Source organism: Chaetura pelagica, unplaced genomic scaffold (genome assembly GCF_000747805.2).
Source record: "Chaetura pelagica isolate M959 unplaced genomic scaffold, ChaPel_1.0 scaffold300, whole genome shotgun sequence".
In the NCBI taxonomy this organism is placed as follows: Eukaryota; Metazoa; Chordata; class Aves; order Apodiformes; family Apodidae; genus Chaetura; species Chaetura pelagica.
This window is the reverse complement of record NW_009951945.1, coordinates 2392836-2416105: the sequence shown is the minus strand read 5'-3', so window position 1 is coordinate 2416105 and position 23270 is coordinate 2392836. Positions and strand designations below refer to the sequence as shown.

At 51.7% G+C, this 23270-nt stretch overlaps 1 protein-coding gene across 1 annotated transcript in view; it reads left to right on the top strand.

Annotated features, from left to right (window-relative positions):
- The first annotated feature begins 464 nt into the window (after positions 1 to 464).
- COL6A2 (collagen, type VI, alpha 2) overlaps positions 465 to 23270 on the top strand; it is a 22935-nt gene continuing 129 nt past the window's right edge. Inside the window, 28 exon segments of the mRNA XM_009996867.1 lie at positions 465 to 585; positions 1401 to 1999; positions 2576 to 2596; positions 3186 to 3251; positions 3377 to 3430; positions 3555 to 3599; positions 3780 to 3806; positions 4106 to 4132; positions 4236 to 4280; positions 6308 to 6361; positions 6884 to 6946; positions 7177 to 7239; positions 8078 to 8167; positions 9018 to 9080; positions 9455 to 9517; positions 9655 to 9717; positions 10253 to 10315; positions 10701 to 10751; positions 11114 to 11149; positions 11521 to 11583; positions 11820 to 11882; positions 12620 to 12655; positions 12864 to 12909; positions 13274 to 13426; positions 13682 to 14134; positions 14433 to 14471; positions 22764 to 23268; position 23270. The exon segment at position 23270 is cut by the window's right edge and continues 129 nt beyond it. Of these exon segments, the coding sequence (XP_009995169.1) occupies positions 480 to 585; positions 1401 to 1999; positions 2576 to 2596; positions 3186 to 3251; positions 3377 to 3430; positions 3555 to 3599; positions 3780 to 3806; positions 4106 to 4132; positions 4236 to 4280; positions 6308 to 6361; positions 6884 to 6946; positions 7177 to 7239; positions 8078 to 8167; positions 9018 to 9080; positions 9455 to 9517; positions 9655 to 9717; positions 10253 to 10315; positions 10701 to 10751; positions 11114 to 11149; positions 11521 to 11583; positions 11820 to 11882; positions 12620 to 12655; positions 12864 to 12909; positions 13274 to 13426; positions 13682 to 14134; positions 14433 to 14471; positions 22764 to 23268; position 23270 (2958 nt within the window). The 5' untranslated portion in view covers positions 465 to 479.

The window sequence follows — 23270 nt, the reverse complement described above, 5'->3', positions numbered from 1 at the left end:
GTGTCACCACACCCACACGGGGAGCTGGAGGTGGAAAGGACCTGCTCCACACCTTCACTGGTGGTCTGGCCAAGCAAGTGAAGAGAGGAGCATGGATGCTAACATCTGTGTGGATTGGGGGAGATGGAGTCAATATGGGCACGGAGCAGCCAGACACACACCTGGACAGTAACCATGAAATCAGACCATCCTGATGCACTGTCCATAGCTCCACCACCTGATCCCTCCCTTCAGACTGACAGAGAAGCTTTAAATCACTTTCCCATACTCCAACAAAGGAAATCTTTCAATTGCTTGGCTTTCAAGATAGCACAAAAATCTACATTAGTGGTCCAGTGATGTGGCACGATGACGGAGAGGTCTTGTTCTTCATTGGCTGGCTTTGTGTCTTCCCAGCAGAGCTGGGAGGTTGTGTATCCTGCTTAACATGTCATTTGTGTTTTCCCACAGGCATCTAAATATCCAGAGAAACTCCCGAGATGTTTCGAGGAGCCTTTTTTTCCACACTTCTTTGTGTGGCTCTAGTTCCTCTCCGTGCTCAGATTGATGGGGATTCTGGAGAAGTCACTTCTTCCTCCTGTACAGGTATGAACCCAGATCATTTGGGTGTCTCTCTCCTTTGCAGGCAGCAGTTTTACTGAGTGCAGTGGCCATGCTCATGCTCAGTTGTAGGGTCTGACTGCAAGGAGTTGAGAGTGTTATAGCTCTCCAGTCCCTTTGGCAGTGCCCTGGGATAGCCATCCATCTGTAGGGAACACCATTCTCCACCAAAACCCCCTTTTCTGGTTTTGCACAGGAGAGCAGAGATGTATTGATTGGAGAGGCAGGGCCTGCCAGATGTTGGACAATAGTCAGTCTGCTTGAAGGATTTCAGTCCTCTCCAGTTGCAATGCAGAGGAAGTGATTTATATGTCCAGCATGACTTTTTACCAAAAAATGGCAAGACTTTTGAGATTGTTTCAGTACTGAGCAGATTCTAGGATTCTGAAGTCCTGGACACTAGAGAGTCATCTGGCCTGTGACACAGACGTTACTGCTGCAGCTTGGTGGGACTGGTGTTTTTTTCAGCATTGCACTTTGGTCTGATCTTCTTGAAAATGTTTCTACATCAGAGAGCAACTAGCAGCCTGGCAGGCAGGGCATTCACTCAGTGCAGGAGAGCAAAAGTTGTTCCCTTGCTCTTTGTTTGCAGTCCTGGCACTTATTCCTTAGCGTCCTCGTTTCCTCCAGGCCAGGTGGAAATAAGTCCTGATGGCCAAGAGCTGCTGTTTGCTCTCTTTTCAGCTCTTAGTCCTGTTCTGTATGTTCTGCCTGTAGGTGTTTCTGGGGGACAGTGAGAGGGGAGGGTGCAGCAGTGCATGAAGTGCTCTGACCTGTAGTGAATGATTGTCTCCCTGCAGAAAGGAGGAACTGCCCCATCAACGTGTACTTCATCATCGACACCTCGGAGAGCGTTGCTCTGCAGACTGTGCCCATCCAGAGCCTCGTGGATCAAATAAAGAGGTTCATCCCTGTGTTCATTGATAAACTGGAGGCTGAGCTCTACCAGAACCAAGTCTACATCACCTGGCAGTTTGGTGGACTTCATTACTCAGATGTGGTGGAAATTTACAGCCCTTTAACCAGCAGCAAAGACATCTACCTCCCCAGACTGTCCGCGATTAACTACCTTGGCCGGGGCACCTTCACGGACTGCGCCATCTCCAACATGACGGAGCAGATCCAGACCCAGATGGCCTCGGGGGTGAACTTTGCAGTAGTCATCACTGATGGCCACGTCACTGGCAGTCCCTGTGGGGGGATGAAGATGCAGGCTGAGAGGGCACGAGACATGGGGATCAAGCTCTTTGCCGTGGCCCCCAGCGAGAACGTCTACGAGCAGGGCCTGCGGGAGATCGCCAACCTGCCCCACGAGCTGTACCGCAACAACTACGCCATCACCCAGAGGGACACCTTGGACATTGACGTGAGCACCATCGACAGGATCATCCAAGCCATGGTATGGAGTGCTACCCGAGGCCAGGGGGTTCAGTGCAGGGGACAGGGGAAACAGGGCGTGGAGTGGGGAGGGTGCTTTCTGAGCGGCCCCACGGCGGGTTTTGGCAGGACGCTGGAGGGCGCCTCTAGCTGGGAAAAGCCCTCTTAGTTCTTTTTCGTGTCCTTTCAGCACTTAAGGGCTTAAATGGAGTCTTGAGCAGCTCTGATTTCTCTGGTTAGGTGCTTGAACCAGGACTCTTTGGTTTGTGCCTATGCTCCTGGCATGTCTGGGCAGGCTGCTACCCTAGTCCTGGCTCTTGCTGAAGGCGAGACCCCTTCCCCATCCTGCTCCCCATCCAGGGGAGCGTGGAAAAGTGTGCAGCTCTGAGACATGTGCTCACCATCAGCATGGTCTCTGAGGCCCTACTTGTGAGGCACCATTCATTGAGGATTCTGCTGGGAAAGTCTTTAAAGCTGTGGGACCATTGCTGTCTCCTCTCCCTTCACAGTCACACACACCTCTAATGGTGTGGTGCTGTTTTTCTTTTGGAACTGGTCACCTTGACTGATTTTGTTCATTCTGTTTTCTCCTTTGCAGAAACATGAAGCCTACGGAGAGGTGAGTGAGCAGCATCTGTATGCCATTGCCATATGACCCAGCTTTAAGTTGCCTCACTTAGAGAATACCAGCTCTTACCTTGAAGTAGCAGGGAGCTGGTGGGATGGCTCTCTGCCCACCTGTGGATCAGTGGAGAGCCTGAGGACCTGTCCCCCTGTCCTTACCCAGTGGTTAAAATGGCATCCTGGACTCTGCACTCCCTGCCTGCCCCTTCACCTGCTGTCAATTCTGATCTATTGAATAGACTCATTTCATCACTTTAGAGGCAGGTTTGTGGGTGCTGCACAAGCTGAAGCTTCTGCCCTGCAGAGTAATGCTCTGAAGGGCACACACATCCCTGCTAGTCCCAGAAGAACAAGCCCACCCGACCTTAGCAGTCTTGTTCTTCCAGTTTGGGCCTAGAGCCAAGCCATAATCAAAGTACTTGCTGCAACTTTCTGCTTTTCACTTACAGATAGTGTTCTTCTGCATCCTCAGCTGGAGCCCTAGTAGATTCTAGCTCGGTGGCAGGGGAGGTACATGGAGATATTTGGGGGCCTGCCCACCAAGCACCCTGCTTACACCTCCTGTTTCATTTGCTGTATTTCAGTGCTACAAGATGAGCTGCCTGGAGATTGCAGGTCCACCTGGCCCCAAGGGATACCGGGGGCAAAAGGTAAATCATCCTAATCTGGGAGGGAAGAGAAGAATGCCCGTGGCTGCCACAGGCACTGCAGGACACTTCCTCACCCTCAGCACTGAGCCCTGACTGAAGTTGTGTGTGTTTTTTTCTTTCCTTAGGGTGCAAAGGGTAACATGGGCGAGCCAGGGTCCCCTGGGCTGAAGGGACGACAGGTGAGCTGTGGGCAGTCCCACACCCCCTCAGCACTGCCAGCAGTGCTGCCCCTGCCCTGGCTGGGGCCACATGTCTGCAGCACTGGAGCCACCTCGAGCTAACTCCCTCTCTCCTTCCCTTAAGGGTGACCCAGGTATTGAAGGTCCGATTGGATACCCAGGTCCTAAGGTAAGAATCTCATGGCAGGAGACTGAGCTCTTGGCATTTGTTGACTTTTGGTAAAGCAGGGGGAGAGCTGCTTCTCCCTCTAGCCTGCCTGTTTCCCACCTGAGCCCCCCCATGCAGTTGCTTCTGCTCCTGCTGATCCCCAGGCACTAACAGCATTTTTCTTCTTTTCTTTTTGTCTAGGGTGTCCCAGGGCTGAAAGGAGAGAAGGTGAGAAAGAAGAGACCAAATGGCAGGTCTGGGCACTTGGGGTGGGAGAGGAGTTGCAAAGAGGGAGAGTTTAGCTGTTATGGGGAGAATAACAACCCTATTAATATGTAAATTGAACACGTACATTCAATACGTAATTTAATGTGTAAATAGACACGGGGAGGGGTTTCCAGGGGCATCCCAAAGCCTGTCTCCTCCAGGCATTGCTCAGGTCATGTGAAGTGGTGATGTTTTTCCAGTGTAGATGAGTGGCAGGGATATAGGCAGACCAGTTGACTCCTGTCCTCTTCTTCCCCCAGGGTGAGATTGGATCCGATGGACGGAGGGTAAGAAAGGACCTTTTCTAACTTGCATGTTGTTCCAACTACCAACCCTGGAGATTGTGTTAACAGATCACTGATCCCTCTTTTTTTCCCCCTTTGATTCCAGGGTGCTGCTGGTTTAGCAGGCCGGAATGGCACTGATGGACAGAAGGTAACACCACTTGGGAACACCTTATAATGTCAATGCTGCTGGTTTGTGTCTTTAACCCCCCTTGTCTCCAGAGCTTGTTTTGTTTCTTCCATCCCACACACTAGGGTTTTTTTGTTCTGACTGAGGTTTCTATGAACTTGTTTTGCACATTATTCTGCATGTCCTGTAGAAATGTGTCAGCTGGACACGAATTAATCCAGGTCACAGAAGTGCTACCCCTTTGGCAGCAAACTTCTGCAGGAGCTAGATGTGTACCCTGTGCTGTGTTCCTGCTCCAGGAGTGTTGTCCCCACAGCAGGATCTCTTCCCCAGTGTGCAACACAGATCCACACACACAGATGAGGTATTTGCTTTCATGTGCAGTTCTGCACAGAAAAGGGAGCAAGGTGACATTCCACAAGGACAGCTCAGCTTCCTGAAACCCAAGTGCTACTTTTATCCCCAAAAACATGAGAAATAACTTTATCTCTCACATTGCTCTGTCCTGTGCACACACGATTGGTCACTAATTCCTGGCTTCCATTTCAAGTGGCAATGCTCAGGAATTTCACTGCACCTGCTCAGAGAGTGAGGGGCTTATTGTTAGCAGGGGTCCCTCTAGCCTGTGGGGTGGGTATTTTAGGATGCTGATGGCTCATTAATGGTGTGTTAATGCTGTGAATCCAATTACTTGGTGTTTTTCCCCCCATTTCTCAAAGCTGTAACCAAGATCAGCTCTGGACACTGCTCGTTCCATCCCTTCCATCTGTCCTGCAGGTGTCTCCAGGCCTGTCTCAGGGCCAGGCTGTTGACCACCTGGGGAGTGTTTTTCCCTAATTGGAATCTAGTTTTTTTCCAATTCTTACAATTTCACAGTTATCTAGGCCCTATTGTTATTCTTCGTGTCTCTTTTGTTCTCTTTTATATGTGTGGGTTTTTTTCCCAAATGTGATTTTTTTTCTTTTTTCCCCAAAAAAATTTTACCTGTTTCTTAGTAACTGACATCAGCAGAGCTGCATCTTCTTTGTGTAGATATCTGATCTTGAGAGTTACTGACCCCTGCAGGACATGGACACAGAAAGGCTGGCAGAAATTCAGCACAGAGTCTGAAATTCCATCTCTAAGCTACTGTCCTTTAACATTAAGTCCCAAAGCCAATTTCAAGTGCCTTGTAACCCTGAAGTGCCCTGTCCCGTCTGTGGTGGGTACAGGGGGGCCATGACCCCCACAGATCCACATGCCATGCAGATGTGCTGCAAAGGGACTGGCTGATTGGGTTTATTTCAGCTGGCTCTGTCCACTGGCCAGAACAGCTTGGGTTGCACTTTGCTGTCCCAAAACAGTTTTATGTGTTGTGCAAACCAACACCACACAGTGGAGGCACTAGCAGTGGGTTGGCAGTTTTCTGTAGGAAAGGCTGTGAGGGGGTGTCCCTGGAAAGCCAGCACACACAGCACTGGAACAGCCATGCATTTATGCACCTGGAAATCAACACATGCAATACTTGAATGGGAAATCACTACCCAAGTGCATTGGTTAAGATTTTCTCTGTCTCGATTGAAAGATACAGCACATTTTAATTCTACTGTGCAAACTCAGTGGGTAGGGGTCTTCAAGGAAAGCTGGGTATCTTAACTTCCAGAGATAGGTTTTAATATTAAAATTAGCAAAACTGACTCCAGAGACACTATTTTGGCTGACCTAAACAGTTCTACTTGGTTCCTTGGGCTAATTGCCCAACTTTATTCAAGTGTTTCTAATGTCTAATTGCTCCCTTATCATTTAACCTTCAAGTAATTACTCCTGAGCAGTCAAGCAATAAACTATCAATTCCTTATTTAAACCTATATCATTTCAACTAAATCCTTTCAAGATTTTTTGGATACCCAGCCCAAGTACATTTGTTCCAGAAACTATTTATCCTCTAACTGATCACAGGTATGGCCAGCAGATGATGTTAACAATTAGTAACTGTAAACAGGAAAAGCTGTATTTTCCCTTCAGACACCTACAGCTTCTCTGTCTTCTTTTGATTGCTGTGTCTCTAGGGCAAGCTGGGGAGAATTGGGCCACCAGGCTGCAAGGGAGACCCTGGTGACAAGGTAGGAACTCTTAACTCTCTCACTGGGCACATCAGATGTATCTCCCTGACTTCAGCTGCTGGATGAGTTGCAGATGCAGAGGGATATGGCCAGCAAGAGGTCACTGGCCTGTTTTCCAACCAGTTGCGTGATTGGATCCTTGGAATGGAGAGCACAGCTTGAATTTTTTGTGCCCCCTTTACATGGGCACGTAAGCTGGGATTTCCCAGTGTCCCTCCCCTCCACACAGAATAATTTTGGTTGTAAAACTTGAATTTTTTGTGCCCCCTTTACATGGGCACATAAGCTGGGATTTCCCAGTGTCCCTCCCTTCCACATAGAATAATTTTGGTTGGAAAAGGCCTTTAAGATCACCAAGTCCAACCATTAAAGGGAGGAGGATCTGCTCCTTTGATGCATGCAACAAGCAAAAACTATTTTAGTCTCTGGAGCAACTTTCTGAGCCCCTTGAGTTATTCTGCAGGGAAAGTGCAAATTGTTGCCACAGCTGAGCATGTGGTTCTTTGTCCTTTCCCTCTCTAGGGCCCTGATGGCTACCCAGGAGATGCAGGAGACCAAGGTGAAAGAGGAGATGAAGGCATAAAGGTACAAGTGCCCTGAACAGTGAGCACAGTGTTAGCAGAGGCCACCAGTGGGGACAGCTGAACACCACTGCCTGTATTTCCTCTTTAAATCCTTCACTATTCATGAAGCTCACAGGCTCTGGCCTTTGGATCCCATCACTAGACACAGGAGCTGAGGGAAGAGCCTTGCTGGCCCTTCTCCTTAGGCTTCTCATGGTGCAGGCAATGACCATTGCTCTCTGGCTGTTTCAGGGAGATCCTGGCCGGCCTGGTCGCAGTGGACCTACAGGACCTCCAGGAGAAAAAGGAGCCCCGGTAGGTTCACGCAGCTTTCAGATGTCTCCAGGGTCTTACTGGGGTCTGCTCCACGTGGCATGGAGCTGGTGTGGCATCAACTGCTGGCCATGGGCTAGGGGCAGCACTGAGATGGTTGCTTGCCAAGGCATCCTGGTGATTCTGCAAATTAGCCCACCCCCTGGGTGCTCGAGTGAGCTCTCCTGCTCTGCATGTCCCCACCAGTACAGTCAGAAATGTTGTGGGCAACAGGAGGGGAACTGTGCAACATCCCTGCAGCTGCCCAGAGCAAAATGAGAATGGGCCTGGAGTTTTGTCCAGAGGAGAGCAAAGCAGGCAAAGTAGATTCAGGAGAACTTCCCTTTCTAGCCAATGTGTTGCACTGCATGATGGTTCCTTCTCATCCCATCTTCTCCTGAGTAGAAAGGCCCTGTTGGGCTGTGATTTCCTTTGCCACAGCCTCTTGACTTCCTCAGCTGTTGTGGCAGTGCCAGTGTTTGCAGGCTGTTGTTATTCAGTGGGTAAACTTTAACAATTAATGACCAAAGGGGTTGCTGTGCTGGTGGCCAGTTACTGCAGACACAGTGGAGGAGGCTGGAATAACCCTCCAGGTTTGGGCAGGGCTGGACAGATGCTGTGAGGAAGAGTTAACAAGTCTTTGGTGATGGAGGAGAGGTGACACAGCATCACACTGCTCCAAGGCTGGAGCCTGTGCATTCAGCTGAGTGTGTGGAAGCAGCAGTTGTGTGCTTGTACACACATCTACTCAAGGGTGGACTGCTTGACACAGAACAAGTGGGGAGTGTGTGTGCACCTTGACCTGTCTTCCAACAAACTGTATTTCTTTTCCTTCTCCAAGGGAGTTCCAGGCAACACTGGAGCTCAAGGACCTGCTGGAATTAAGGGAAGTAGAGGTGAAGCAGGACCTCCTGGACCCAAAGGAGAGCCTGTAAGTGTCTGAAGAGCTCCCTGGACAGTGGGCACACCACAGGAGCCTGATGCACTTTCATGGATAAGCTCTGAGAAAATGCCCCATTTGTCCTGCCTGCCCTGCCTTCTGCATCCCAAAAGATGTGCAGATGCTGATCTCTTTGTCTCCCCCATCTTCACAGAGCAGTGCTTCCATAATCCTAAGCCTGATGTTAAGCATTTCTACTTAGAGAAGCATCCTGTGTTCCCCCATAACCACAAATGCCCCTGTGGATGCCCAGGGACCTTTTGCAAGTTCCTCAAGCCTCTGTCTTCTCGCAAGAGCTCACAGAGCTGAGATCTGGTATCTGTCATGGTAGAGCTCTCTGAAAGGGGCAGCATCAAATCTCAGCCATGTCATGCCATCAGTGGTGCCACCAGACCCAAGCCAATGGGATGAGGCACTGGAAAATTTGGGGGGTGGGTTGGAGATGATGTTCCCTGGCAGAATACAGCAGCGTGGCTCCACCAGCACTAAGGGCCCAGAGCCCAGCTGGCTTGTGTCCTTGTGTGAGATCTGGTGGGGGAAGCAAGGCCAGATGAGCTGGAAGTAAAGCAGAGTCCTGAACCCTGAGGGAAGAAACCACAAGTGTTTGTGGTCACTGCAGTGACCGCTCTCCTGAAAGAAGAGTCTGGCTGTGGCTTCCCAAAAGCCAAAGGCAAGATCCCCCAAGCAGTGCAAGCGTGGGAATCCCTGCTCCAGGCATGTACTCACTAAGGCAAGGAGGCATCTCTTGGGCCAGGAGGGAGAAGGCAGGACAGCCAGGCATCACTGCCCAGCTAGCATTTGTCTTTGCATCCCCTTTATGTGACTTTCTGTGTCTGCCAAGGGTCGACGTGGAGATCCAGGGCCAAAAGGCAGCAAAGGCACTCCTGGGACCAAGGGAGAAAGGGTGAGTAAAACAACTGCCCAGACCATTGCCGATGAGCCCAAGATACACAGGACTGGTGTGTGGGTGTGTGTGTGTGTGTGTGATGTGCCACTGCCTAGTCGTGACGTGTCCATCCCAGCGGGCTTTGTATGTGTGCTGTGCTCCTGCTGTGCCTGCTGCCTGCCCTGGGAGCAGCAGGTACAGCCTCCTTTTCCAGGGCTTGATCCAGAGAAAAATGAAGGGCAGGAAAGCTCGATGCTAAGAGACCTGTTCCGAGGGCACAGTGTCCTGAGACTATGTTCCTAACACATTTGAGAACAGCATAATGGCTCCAAGGAGCACACAGACAGTGCTGGAGGCACCCCTGACCAGGAATATCTTTACCATCTTCACAGGGAGATCCTGGTCCAGAGGGTCCTCGTGGCCTGCCCGGTGAGGTTGGAAGCAAAGGAGCAAGGGTAAGCATGAAGCAGGGTTGGTGACAGCCAGGAGGGAGGAAGAGCACTGCTGCCATCTGGGGCAGCTGTAACCTCCTTTCCTTCTCGTGCACATCTGTCCCTGCCACTGTTCACTCTTGTCTTGCTTTGCTTTGCAGGGAGACCAAGGAGTGCCAGGACCCCGGGGCCCTCCAGGTGCTGTGGGAGGGCCAGGCAACACAGTAAGTCATCCAGGGGCACCTGTGTGACCACGACCTCCCTCTGCAGTGAAAGCTTGCCCTTGCTGATGGAAGCTGGCTGCACTGTCCCTCCCAAGGGCCTGCCTGACCTTTTCTCAAAAACAAGCCCAGTGGCTTCTGGCTAGCCCTTCCCAGATCAAGGAGAAGTTGTAGGACCCAGGAGTCCCTGCTACTCCATCATTCTGAGTCCCAGGTGTTCCCATGACAACGTGGAAGGGACCACCACCTTGGGGTCACAGGACAAGGGAAGGTGGAGTGTCCCAGACACCCATTTCTCCTGCCTCTGTAATTAGAGGCACAAGCACCCCACTGTGGCAGCAGTGCCATGACATCTGTGTGGCTTCATGGGATGTGGGAACTTGAGTGCTGAATCAGTCACTGTCACAATAACCCCTTTGGGAGGGGGGATGGTCTCACAGCATCATCTTCAGAGCTGGTGTCTCCAGCATGGTCCCTCTGCATGGCCAGGGAACATCCTCACCTGTGTCCTCCCCTCTCCCCAACACTTTTCCTGCAGGGATCACGTGGGGATCCTGGTGACTTGGGCCCAAGAGGTGATGCTGGACCACCAGGACCAAAGGTAAAGTACCTAAATGCAACTCTGCATTTGAAAGGCTGTTTTGCTCTGCTGCTTTAGTGGTATTTAAAAAGAGGCAGTTTACACTGCACAAACTTGTGTCCCTCAGGAACAGACTGGCTCCAACCTCAGCTCCTCTGGGTCTTGGTCTGGCCACCCCTTACCCTGGACAGATTCAGGGGTGTCCCTGGCATGCAGTGTCCCCAAGAACCTACGAAGCCTTGCCCCACACAGCCATTCCCTATGTTTCAGAGCCAGCTGCAGAAGTCACAGCTCCTGGTGGTGCCTCAGCCCTGAGAGGGGATGAAAGCAGCTCTGAGTGTCACTGGCATCACTGGTCAGAAGGGCCAGGTTTGGTTTCTGACAGTTTGGTTTTTTTCTTCCCAAGGGTGACAGAGGCAGACCTGGCTTTAGCTACCCTGGACCCAGAGGACCACAGGTAAGTATCCCTAATCCAGCACAGACAGAGAAGCACCATGATTTGCTGTTGAAACTGAGCAGCCTGGGGGAAGAGGGAAGGAAGAAGAAAAATGATCAGGGTGACAAAAATTGAAGCCCTCAAAGAGGGCAGGAGGGTTGAACACTGGGACTGAACCTGGCTGTGGCTTCATCAGCCTCATGGCAGAGGTGCTGGGGACCCCAGCCTCCACAGTGGTGATGGGAAGCTGGCTGCAACCCACTGCCCTGAAGCTGCTGTGCTGCTCAGCTTCCTGCCCCTCACTGCAGATCTGGGATGTAGGTCTGTGCGCTGCGGGGCTGGCACAGCCTGCGTGCTGACCTCTCCCTCCTCTCCTTTTGCAGGGTGACAAGGGTGAGAAGGGGCTGCCAGGGCCCAAGGTGAGTGTGTTTGTCTCTGTCACCTGTTTCTGGACTGACTGAAATGCTGAATAGTTGCTTCCTGACCCTCCAAGTGCATGGCCAAGGAGCCTGTCCTGCCGACAGCTGTCCTGGCTGTTCCCTGCAACTGCCCAGCCTGGGTGTATCTCCCAAGCCCATCTCCTGTTGAAACCATATGTTTTTTCAAAACTTCTTTATTCTTACTTAATGCCTGTGTAAACACTGTTTATTTCCTCTGGGCTGAGCTGCTGGTGTGGAGAGTGCCCTCCCAGGCCAGGCCAGACATGTGCTTTTGACGGGCTTGTAGCAGTAATTCCTGAGCACATCCAGATGTGCTCCCTGCTGCATCTGTTTCTCCTTCCTTCGAGCAGGGACAAAGAGGTGAGCTTGGACCAAAAGGACTGCAGGGAACCAAAGGAGAGAAGGGGGAACCGGTAAGAAGACACCCCAGGGGGTCAGTGTCTCCCTCCCACAGCTCTGCCAGGCGTGCTGGGGCTGGCGCTGCCTGCTCTCCTGCCCACCCTGTGTCCCCAGGCTCAGCTGAGCAGGCTGGTGACAGCCCTTAGCAGGGCTGTGCCTGATGAGGGGGTCAGGAGGAGCCCCCAGCACAAACGGCGGCATCTCCAGCCTTGCTGGGGAGATATTTGACCCTTCTTTGCTTCTTCTCCAGGGTGATCCTGGCCCAGGAGGTGAACCTGGACCCCGAGGTCCAGCTGGTGAACCAGGCCTTGAGGTACAATATCCTGCCATAATTTCTGAGCAGATGCTGCAGTTTCTTCCTCTTCTCCCCACTTCTTCTTGATGCTCTAAAGCCCAGAGGACCCCAGTGGGTCACCCTACTGTAGGGCTTGCTGGAGGATACACCAGCTGCCAGACATATCTGCTGGCTTCCAGTGAGGCTTTCCTACCCTTCCTGTGACAATCCTTTGCAAAAAGCCATGTTTTTGGTGGCTCTGATGTCTAGTTTCCAAAAAGAGAACTCATGGAGCTGTTGGAGCAAGTCCAGAGGATGCCACAAAGATGATCAGAGGGCTGGAGCAGCTCAGCTCTGGAGACAGGCTAGGAGAGTTGGGGTGTTCAGCCTGGAGAAGAGAAGGCTCCAGGGAGACCTTAGAGCAGCTTCCAGTGCCTGAAGGGGCTCCAGGAAAGCTGGGGAGGGGCTTGGGACAAGGGTAGGGAGTGATAGGATGAGGGGAAAGGGTTTCAAGCAGAAAAAAGAGATATGTAGATTGAATATTAGGAAGAAGTTCTTCACTGTGAGGGTGGTGAGACCTTGCCCCAGGTTGCCCAGGGAAGCTGTGGCTGCTCCATCCCTGGCAGTGTTGAAGGGCAGGTTGGATGGGGCTTGGAGCAACCTGGTCTAGTGGGAGGTGTCCCTGACCATGACGGGGGGGTGGAAATGGATGATCTTTCCAACCCAAACCGTTCTGTGGGAAAATTGTGCCTGAAATCCTTGTGCTCTTCTTACAGGGGACCCCTGGCCCACCAGGAGATCCTGGCCTGACTGTAAGTACCATTGCCCTGCAGCCTCCTGGGGCAACCCTGGCCTTGCTGGGCACTGCTTAAGAATGAAAACAGGACATCAGGTCCTGTGGCTGCCTGGCCTCTGGCTTCCCATGGGAGCCAAGGGAAGGGGGGAAGGAGCTGGCTCGGTGGGAAGGAGGGAGATGTTGCCCAGGGATGAGACATTCACCCTGCACCCCTTTGCTGGCAGGACTGCGATGTGATGACCTACGTGCGAGAGACGTGTGGATGCTGTGGTGAGCAGAACCTCTCCCTAGGGCAGGGGAAAGACCACTCAAGGGATGGGGTCACCAGAGGCTGCCTCCTTCTTCAGGAGCTCCCTCGAGGGAGCTCTGTCCCATGAGCTGCCCTTTGCACTGGTACAGTGGGATCTTAGCTGCCCTGCACAGGAAGATTGGAGATGTTAATTTTGAGATGTCTCAACGGAAAGACACATGTACATCCTCCCAAAGCTGCTGGCTGTGGGCAGCACCACAAAGCCTGTGGATGCTTGTTGTGGTGCCAACTCCATCTTCCCATAGATGGTCTGTTGTGCCCTGGAGGCTCTTGTTCCCACCATTGCTGACCTTTGCATTTTCCTCCTTCTGTTCCTCTCCCCAGACTGTGAGAAGCGCTGTGGTGCCCTGGACATCATGTTTGTCATAGACAGCTCGGAGAGTATTGGCTACACCAACTTCACCCTGGAGAAGAATTTTGTTGTCAACGTGGTCAGCAGGCTGGGCTCTATTGCCAAGGACCCCAAGTCACAGACAGGTCTGGATTCTGTGGGGACAGAGTACGGCAGGGGGAAAAGTAAAGGGTCTTGGAACCCTTCAGCTTCCACTTTTGTCTGTAACTGCCCTGGGTGTTGCAATCCATCTGTCCATCACGTTCCCAGCAGTTTCTGCTTTACCCCCTTCCCATCTTTAGAGGCCAATTGGGCAGCTCTTTGCTGACACACAAGTCTGCTGACTTTCTGCACTTTTCACTGAGGACACAAAGACAAGTAACATGACCCTCCGTTGGCAGGTGCCCGTGTTGGGGTGGTGCAGTACAGCCATGAGGGGACCTTCGAAGCTATCAAGCTTGATGATGAGCGCATTGATTCACTGTCAAGCTTCAAGGAAGCAGTGAAACGCCTGGAGTGGATTGCTGGAGGCACCTGGACACCATCTGCCCTCCAGTTTGCCTACAACAAGCTCATCAAGGAAAGCAGGAGGGAGAAAGCCCAAGTGTTTGCTGTGGTGATCACGGATGGGCGCTACGACCCCCGGGATGACGACAAGAACCTTGGGGCTCTTTGTGGTAGAGACGTGGTCGTCAACACCATTGGCATTGGAGACATGTTTGATCAGCCAGAACAGAGTGAGACTCTGGTCTCCATTGCCTGCAATGAACCCCAGCGAGTCCAGAAGATGAGGCTCTTCTCAGACCTGGTGGCAGAGGAATTCATTGACAAGATGGAGGACGTGCTCTGCCCAGGTCTGTGCCTGTCCTTGTCCTAGTTCCCTAGCCCCAGGGTTTGGGGTGGAGGACATATGCAGGGCACTGCAATAATTGCAGAGACGCTGTGTCCCAGCAGTTTGGCCAGTGGGTCATAAGCTGGGCCATTCATGGTGGGGCCTGACCTTTAATGTAGCCCTGTATAAACAGTCCTTCCTCAAGGTACAGACCAGCCTGTTGGGACAGTCCTTCAGAGTCTGTTCGCCTTGTAAGACACCTCACCCTGCCACCCTGACTGTGCAAGGCACTCAGTTTTCCTTGTTTCTTTTCCTTCCAGATCCCCAGATTGTCTGCCCGGAGCTGCCCTGCCAGACAGGTAAACATTCCAAGTAGCTTCATGTTATCTGCACAAAGCGGTAGGTCCAGGGGAGAGTGGCCAAGGCTCAGGAGAGGGAGGCGGGTGTGCAGTCATGCTCATTCCCTTTGGATGGCAGAGGTTTGGGAACCAGCATTACTTTACATGAGGAGAGGCTCTGGGGTTTCATCTCCTGCTCTTTCCTTACTGACTTCTCTGTGCAGGTAGGTATGAGTGCCCTGTGTTGGGGCACCAGCATGGCCCAGCCCTGCTTTTTCTCCCTGTCCCAGTTCCTGGGAGCCACCACGTTTTGACCTCCAAACTCAGACTCCAGATTACTTTCTCACTTGTACTGTCTCTGTGACACATCAAGTCCCAACCCCCTTGCCAAACTCTCCCCCTGATGTGGCTTTTGAGATGCAGAGTCCAACCTGCAGCACTGGGCAGGATGTTCCTTGGGACTGACAAGGGCAGAGAGCAGAAGGTTGGGACCACTGTAGTGTAATCAAAGCTTTGGCTTCTCTAACGCTGGCTGTATTTAATTAGCAATTAACTCAGGGTGTTGGATTATAGGAAAATGGCTGTAAGGGTCCTCTGGTACAAAGGGGATGGCTGCTGCTTGGTGGAGGTAGCTTCACTTTGATCACATTTTGCTTTTTGAGGGGCAAATCTGCAACCTGAACTCCTGGAGACCCTGTCTGAGGCTCTGTGCCTGTTCCAGTGCAACAGATGCCCTGGTTGCTGACACACACAAAGCTTTTAGGGATCAAAATGTTGCTGCCAGTTCTTGCAGTTATTATCTTTACTTTTGCCATGAATCAGATTTTGTGAAAGTCTCAGACTTCAGACTCTCAGACTTCATAATTCTGTATTAGACAGAATCTCAACTTTCCTTTTTCAAAGAAGTCCCTTCATTTCCATCTAAAGCAAAGGAAAACTGGTCCAAGGACACTCAGAAAACTGAAGACAGAAAAGATATCATTATTTCTGGCTAAAATCTCAGTAGGATTTTCAGTATTTGCCCCTGGCCATGCAGAGATCAGTGTCCAACCGTGATGCTGAACTATCCACACAGGCTCCCCTGCAGTGTCCCCTGGAGAGCTTTGTGCTGCAGATCTATGCATGAAGAGGTGACTTCTCCGTGCCATGTTCATGACTGCTCAGGTGTCTTCAAAGGTTTTGATCTTTTGCAGCCTCCCCATTTCTGAAGAACAGTTGCAGGAGAGAGTCTGACCCAAGCAGTGGCCCATTCACATTCTCCTAGGCTTGGGCCATCAAAGCTCTTCAAAGCAAGGTGAAGCTGGTGGTCCTTTCCCTCTAGTGCCCTTGGATGCCTCTGTTCCTGATGCAAAGTGAGAACAGCTTGCTGGTACCTGACAGTCCTGGGGACCACAACAGAAATGGCTTAAGGAGGTTCTGGAGTGTGTCCAGAGAAGGGCAGCAGAGCTGGGGAGGGTTCTGGAGAACAAGTGTTGTGAGGAGTAGCTGAGGGAACTGGGGATGTTCAGCCTGGAGAAGAGAAGGCTGAACCTTCTTGTTTCTACAACTGCCTGAAGGAAGGTTGGAGTGAGAGGGTCGGTCTCTTCTCCCAAGTAACAAGTGACAGGATAAGAGGAAATGGCCTCAATTTGTGCCTGGAGAAGTTTAGGTTGGTTATTGGGAACAATTTCTTTCCTAAAAGGATTGTCAGGCCCTGGAACAGACTGCCCAGGGCCATGGTGGAGTCACCATCCCTGTGGGGATTTAAAAGCTGTGCAGAGGTGATAAGGCAGGATGTGGTTTAGTGGTGGCTTTGGCAGTGCTGGGTTAATGGTTGGACTTGATGATCTGAAAGGTCTTCTCTAAGGAAGATGATTCTAGAAAAAGGGTGAATCCCTCAAGCCATGCCAAAGGCAGGCCAGGTCAAGTGCAGACCCTGCACCCTGGAGGACTTGGGATGTGGAGTGACGTGGCCAGGTATGCGTGGGCCTTCCTTGAAAGTGCCAGCACACCCATCTTGGCAGGGGCAGAAAGTTGTCTCAGTGTGCAAGGATCTGTGCTAGGCCTGGTAGATCAAGTTTTAAGTGATACCTAAGAACTCAGTGACCTTTAACTGAAGTGCCTTCTACTCACACCAGATGATCCACGAGGCATTGCTGTCATCATCTAGAAGGGTTTGCAGTGATCACATTTGTGATCATTGCAAGGGAACGTGTTGGATGGGATGTGACATAAGGATGGGATGTGACAGAGCCTGGACCTTCTCTGCTTAGTGCTCAGCTTCCTCCTGTTCAAGAACATCACAAGAGCTGGTGCCAGTTCACATGTAAACCCTTTGGATGGGGACAGTGCCCTCTGCAGGATATGAGTGAGCTTCGTGCACATCCAACGTGTGAGTCCAGTTGTAGACAGGCCAGACAGGTTCAGGTCAGGAAGGCAGCTGCCCCCAGCCCTGTTCTTGGTCCCACGGCTGTCAGATTTGCAGTCTTGGCACTTTAAGGAGCAAATCAGTTGCTCACACCAGGCAGTTCAGGCCCAGCCTGGGTATTGGCAGCGGAGCACAGAGAGGGACAGGTTATCACCCACTCCCTGGCTTCCCCCTGCTGCTTTGCAGAGCCAGTCATGTCACCACTTTAGCTTCACATCTGCAGCTGAAGTTGTGCTGCCTCAGTGCTCTGCCTAAGGAAGCCCAGGCTTTCCCATCTGCAGGGCAGAGCCTTGTCTCCCTGTCCACTGCAGCAGTGGTGACAGGTGCTGGGGTGTGAAACAGGTTCAGTGCTGAGCAAACCTGAACTGACCACTTGCTTCAACAGAAGCTGCATGGTGCTCTGTGATGCTTTCTAACCCACGCAGAAGGCTTTGCTTGGAGCTTTGGGATGTTATTCAAATGGAAGTTCAGTGTAGTCAGGTGGAGCTGGAGGCTCTTGAGGTCCTGCATACCACACGGGAGCATTGCACACCACAGGGCAATGACTCTAGCCAAATCAGGGCAGGCTGACTGCGGGCAAGAAGTTCTCATAATGCTGTCCCTTAGATGTCTGGCTGTACAGCATCATGGGTACAGTTTGCATGGAGCAGAATCAAAGCTACGTGATGGCTGAATCCCATAGGCAGAGAGAAGCTGGACCCCACGGCCCTCTTCCTGAGGCTGCCCTTTCTCCAACATCCCTGTGCTGGATGGAGTGGGAAGGACCCAGGCAGTTGAGGTTTCATGTCCTTTCCTGAAGCCTCTCAGTTGATGTGTGATTGGTTTTGGCACGAATCCCACCATTCCTCAGACTTGAAAGTGGCAGAAATATTTTAAGATCTGGCTTTGGTCTTTATTTCTCTGTCCCTCATCAGCTCTGTTCCTCTCGGGTGCAGCGCCTGTGGGAAAGGCAGGTGTAGCATTCAGAGCCATTGCTGGCAAGCCCTGAAAATATTCTTTTGACGCTCACTTGCAGATGACAGGAACCCTGGGAACGTAAACCCACTTATTTTCCGCCCTATGGAAGAGGGAGTCAACATAGATTTCCCAAGCACCACACACTCGATCGCCCAGTTCCTAAACTCCACGCGGGAAGCCCAGGACCCCAGCACGTACCCCCAGCTGGTGGCCACTCTGGCCTTCACCGCCGAAAAAGCCAAGTTTGCCACGGGAAATGAGCGACAGGAGTGGATGGACTTGTTCATTGACACCTTCAAAATGGTGCACAGCGAGATTGTGGGGGACCCAGAAACCGTGATAGGGCTTTGCTGATGGCTCCGTCAGAGACGGCGTGGAGTGGGTGGAGGCAGAGGTGGAGTGGAGGTGGCAGTTTGTCTTTCCTCGAGGGCCTGGTTGGCAGAGGGTACATTGGCAGATGCTTTTAGTTTAGGAGAACCACAGGCAGTGGAACTGCTTGGTTGCACTCAGCTGGGGATGTGACACAAAGGGACAGTCCTCTCCGGCTTGGCTGGCTGATGGGGCTGGCAGCTTTCTCCACTGGTGTCAGGAGATGCTTGTTTTGCCCACTGCTTTTCTGCAGAGCAGCTGCCTTGCTTTGGTCGCAGAGCTGGCCACGCTGCTCCCCTCTGGCCCTCCCGTGCCCCAGCCCCACTCTGGCAGGGTAGCATGTCCCAGCCCACAGGCACCAGGCTCCACCAAGGAGACTGCTGGCACGCAGGTGGCTGAGGGCCAGGGTAAGCCCCTTGTCTGCAAAGAGCCTAATGATGTGCTTTCCTGTGCATGTGGTTGCTGGCTGCTTCTGAAGCACCTGCTGCATCCTCTCTGGGTAACCCTGAGAGCTCTCCTTGGGTCCTGCAGAATGTGTGTGTGGCAAGACTGGCCAAACAAGGTGCATCTCCCCTCACTGCAGCAATTGTCTCTGCACAGCCATGGGTAACTGGGGCCTAGAAGGGAAGGAGCAAGCTGTATGAGGGAGAGGGCAGCATTGCTTTCCTTTGAGGGTACCAAAACCTGGGGAGTGCTTCTCTCAGAAGCTGTATGAGCTCCCTCTGCCTTTTTCACTGCTTGTTTATTTGTGTTTCTTCTGTCTTAACCAGCAATGTGTACCTGTGAATATCCAAGAGCTAGAGGTTAGGTAGGACCAGGCAGCCCAAAGCAAAGACCCGTTCCTGTGGGCACTCAAACCCCTGCCATCTGAGCTATGTAAAAGCAAGTATTTAAATGTGAGGTAGGTTCAGTCCAAACCCAGGGCTAGTTTGGTTCAGAGAGACCAAGACCCATCCCTTGGCCCCTGGTTTTCACCGAGTCAGGCAGCCAACTGTTATCCCTGCCTCCAGGATAACTATTGCCTTCTCAAGCTGTAGGAAGAGAAAATGGCATTTTGTGTGCAGACATAAGCATAGAAGTGTCTGCTGCTAGCAAGTGAATTGTGCAGCCTGGCCTGGTATTATTGCAATAAAGTATACTGAGCAAATGTCATATTTAATGGGCAGAAGGGAGATGTGTGGTCTTCAGAAATGCAGTTGGGCTGTAATGTTTCCAGGTGTGCAAAGGGGGAGCCAGTTGCCAAGCTCAGGCACGGGAATTGGGAGGTAGAACCTGCCCACTTAGAACTTCTTGCAGTGCTTTCAGCATCTGGGGCTTGCCAGTCTAGGCTTGAAGCCACCCAGCAACAAGAGGAGGTATTTTTGTCGCTCAGCACATGAGCAGGTTGGACACACTCCATAAAAGTTAGGATTTCTCTTAAGGTTTCAGTGCTTTTTGCTCCCAGTCTGTAGGGACAGAGAACTCAGAGAACTCTGCTGTTGGCACGTAACGGAGAGAAAATTCAGAGAGCTTGAAATGGTGTGTTCAGAGTTTTGGGTGAAGGTCTAAGGATGAGGATCTGCCTGTGTCTGAGTCCATATGATAGCACCTGATGGTAATCCGCATATTCCAGGCAGTCTGTGCAAAGCCAGGCTCCCTGCTCTGGTTTGATTTTTACCCCAAAAGCAGAGTGTGACTTAGCCTGCTGGGCTGCAAGGAAGTTGACCTGCTCCAGCTGTGACCTAGAGGAAGGTCAGTCCCCATCTTGCTTTCATCTCTACTGTCAACACTGTGAAACAATAGAGGAAAGACAAGTTACCCAGGTTTTACAGAAGCAGGAACATGATATAAATGGGAGGGGTTACTCTGCAGATGCAGGTAACTGGATGGGTGGCTAATGGCAGGAGAATTGCTGGTATTTCTGCTGTTTGTGCAGTGGCTGTTGAGTGTCCCGAGTTGTGTCCTAGCACACAGATGCAGCACAGTGAGCTGCAGGCTTCATGCCTTGCTGGGCACTCCATGAGAAGGATTGATGCTCCAGTTAAAAGTGTGATGTGAAAGTTTTAGTTGGCCTAATTCGTGGTGGTGCCTCCTAGAGCTCATCTTAGAGGATGGGAATCTTGTTCCTTGCTGCAGGAAAGGGCAGGGGGTTCCTCAGCCTCCCAGAGATGGGAACAAGCCTCAACCAAAGTGTGACACTGAACAGGACAAACCCAAGGTTTTGTCATGCTGCTTGCACCTGTGTTGTGTTCCCATGGGATAACTCATGAGTAAAGGCATCTTATCACACAGCTGGTGGGCTGCCTTCTCCAGCCATCAGGGCAGAGCAGCAGGAGGGGTCTTGGGGGAGTGCTGCTGCAGCAGGGGCTGCCTGGGGAGCCAGATGTGTTACCCTCTCACTGAAGCTCTGTGGAGTGGTGGTGTTCTCAGCCACAGTCTGCTCAACTAGGAGCTCTTAAGGCTTGCTTCTGGTCATGTGGGAGGCAGGTGGATCTTGCTTGTCATCTTGAGAAACTTGACTCCATGTAGGCAAGCATCAGAGGAGACAGACTGGTAATGCTTCTCGAACACGATATGCAGCCCTCAGCCCCACCTTCTGGCTTCCAACTGCTTTTGCTGACCCCTACGTAGATTTTGGGCTGCTTGGTTGCAAGGACTGTGTGTTCCTGCCTTTCCACCTCCACGACTGCACAGAGTAGAGGAGGATCAGGAGGGCAGGTGCTGCCAAGGCAAAGTATCCTTGTGGCAGCAGTGCCTGCATAGCAGGAACTGTGGCATCAATGTACCTTTAGACACCATTTCTCCAGGAAGGTTGGGCAGAGGTGAGTATGTACCTTTATGTTTTAAGGGAGTGGAGGATTGCAGCTGAATTTCAAAATGCAATATTCAAAAAGCCTGGGGGAGGGGGGGAAGCATCACTTGGAGCTTGGTTTTACTGGTGTTGGAACTGGGATTACAGGAGCCTGTTGTTCCCAGTAAGACAATGTACAGGAAGCACCAGTCAAGGCAGGACATCACTGTAGGTATGTTTTACAGTGTGGGCTAAGGAGAAATGCTAGGGAACATGATACAGAATCAGCCACAGGCTTTTGTGATGTCCAACAAGTTAAGTTAAACCACAAATACCAGCAGAAGTCCCTGCATCAGGTTTGACTGTTTATCCTGGATGGAAGTGGTGCCAAATAGTCTGTGAGCTAAACAGTGGACCATCAGAGCCTCTGCCACACTGCCTTGTGCTGCTGGATTCCTGTTGGGTGCTGTCTCTCTAGACTCAAGGGTGCATGTATCTATTTGGCTTCAAATATAACTTGGAGTGTTGACTACATAGCTAATACTAGTGAGCTAAATAGTGATTCACTCGTTGCTCGTCTCTACAAGGACCTAGGCTGGCTCAGCACCCTGCTGTGCTGGATCCAGGTGTAGCAGCATTTGGCTCAGAGGAAGCCCTGTGTCAACTTGGACTTGCTCATAGTACAGAAATCCAGCCTGATGTGATCCTCTTAACCCAAACCTGGAGCTGCTCCAGGATCTCCTGTTCTTGCCAGTCGTGCATCACCACATGGCATCACCTCCAGGGCTTTGTCCTTTGGAGATCCAGGCTTAGGGCCACAGAAATGCTGGCCAGTGATGTGGCCATTGCCCTGCTGCCAGCTCAGGGCTGGCCAGCCCCAGCATCTGCATCACAGGTCAGCACTGCTGGTGCAACCATATTCCCAACTAGTGCTTTCAGCAGAGGAAGAGACTCAAAAAAAGAAGGAAGAAAATTCAACAGTGCAGTAACCAAGTGTTTCTAGGAGAGGCAGTGCATGCAGAAGAACACCACATGCAACACACACACCTACTGCAAAGGAAGGAAATCATGGTCCCCAGCTATCAGCTGTCTCCAAAGGTTGCTGTTTTCTTCTCTCTTTTTTTTTCCTGAATTCATTCACTGTGTAATATTCATGTGCCCACATTGTGGGACAGGTGCTGCTCTGAGTGACTGAAGAACAATGTCCCACTGTGTTTCACCAAGTGTTGGTCTGTTAGATACTGCATTCAGGTGCATCAACAAGGATAGTCTTGTTTTCCAACCATATCACCCAACTTTTAGAAGCTCTTCAGGAATTAGTGATTGTTGATTATACTGATCTGGGTGAGAGGCATGAAAACTGCTTTCATCCTACAAATCTGTGTGTGAAGAGTCCCTCTGAAAGTAAACCCCTCTCTAGAAATAACTGAGAGGTTTGCAGGTGCTGCCTGCCATTAATCTCAGGACATTACTGGTACAGATACAGAGCTGGGCACTGCTGCAAGAAGGTGGATGGAATTCTGGCACTGAAATGTAGATACCTGTCCAATCTCCTGGATGCTTGTGGAGGTCTGCCATAGGCCTCAGGATTAGCATTCTTTAAGGCCTAGTGCCCAGGAGCTGAAGGAATGAGAAGCAAAGCTCCTACATGGCCAGCTGCAAAGACAGGCTTTGGCAGCAAGTCTGGCTGGTCCTTCTTTAGACAAAGGTGCACGAGGTGACTCCAGCCTCGACTGCCCGAGGCCAGCCCCAGCCTTCCCCCGTGGGCTTTCTTATGCTCCCAACTCTTGTCATCTTCTTTCTCCTGCAGAGCTGGCAGTGGCCCAGTGCACACAACGTCCCGTTGACATCGTCTTCTTGCTCGACGGCTCGGAAAGGATCGGGCAGCAGAACTTCCAGAGGTCCCACCACTTTGTGGAGGAGGTGGCCCGGCAGCTGACGCTGGCTCGGAGCAGCAGCGACAACATGAGCGCCCGGCTCGCCCTGCTGCAGTACGGCAGCGAGAGGGAGCAGGACGTGGTCTTCCCACTGACCCACAACCTGACGGAAATCTCCAACGCCCTGGCCCAGATCAAGTACCTGGACTCGTCCTCCAACATCGGGTCAGCCATCATACATGCCATCAACAACATCGTGCTCAGCCCGGGCAACGGGCAGCGCCTCGCCCGGCGTAACGCCGAGCTCTCCTTCGTCTTCATCACCGATGGCATCACGGGAAGCAAGAACCTGGAGGAGGCCATCAACTCCATGAAGAAGCAAGATGTCATGCCCACAGTGGTGGCTCTGGGCAGTGATGTAGACATGGATGTCCTGCTGA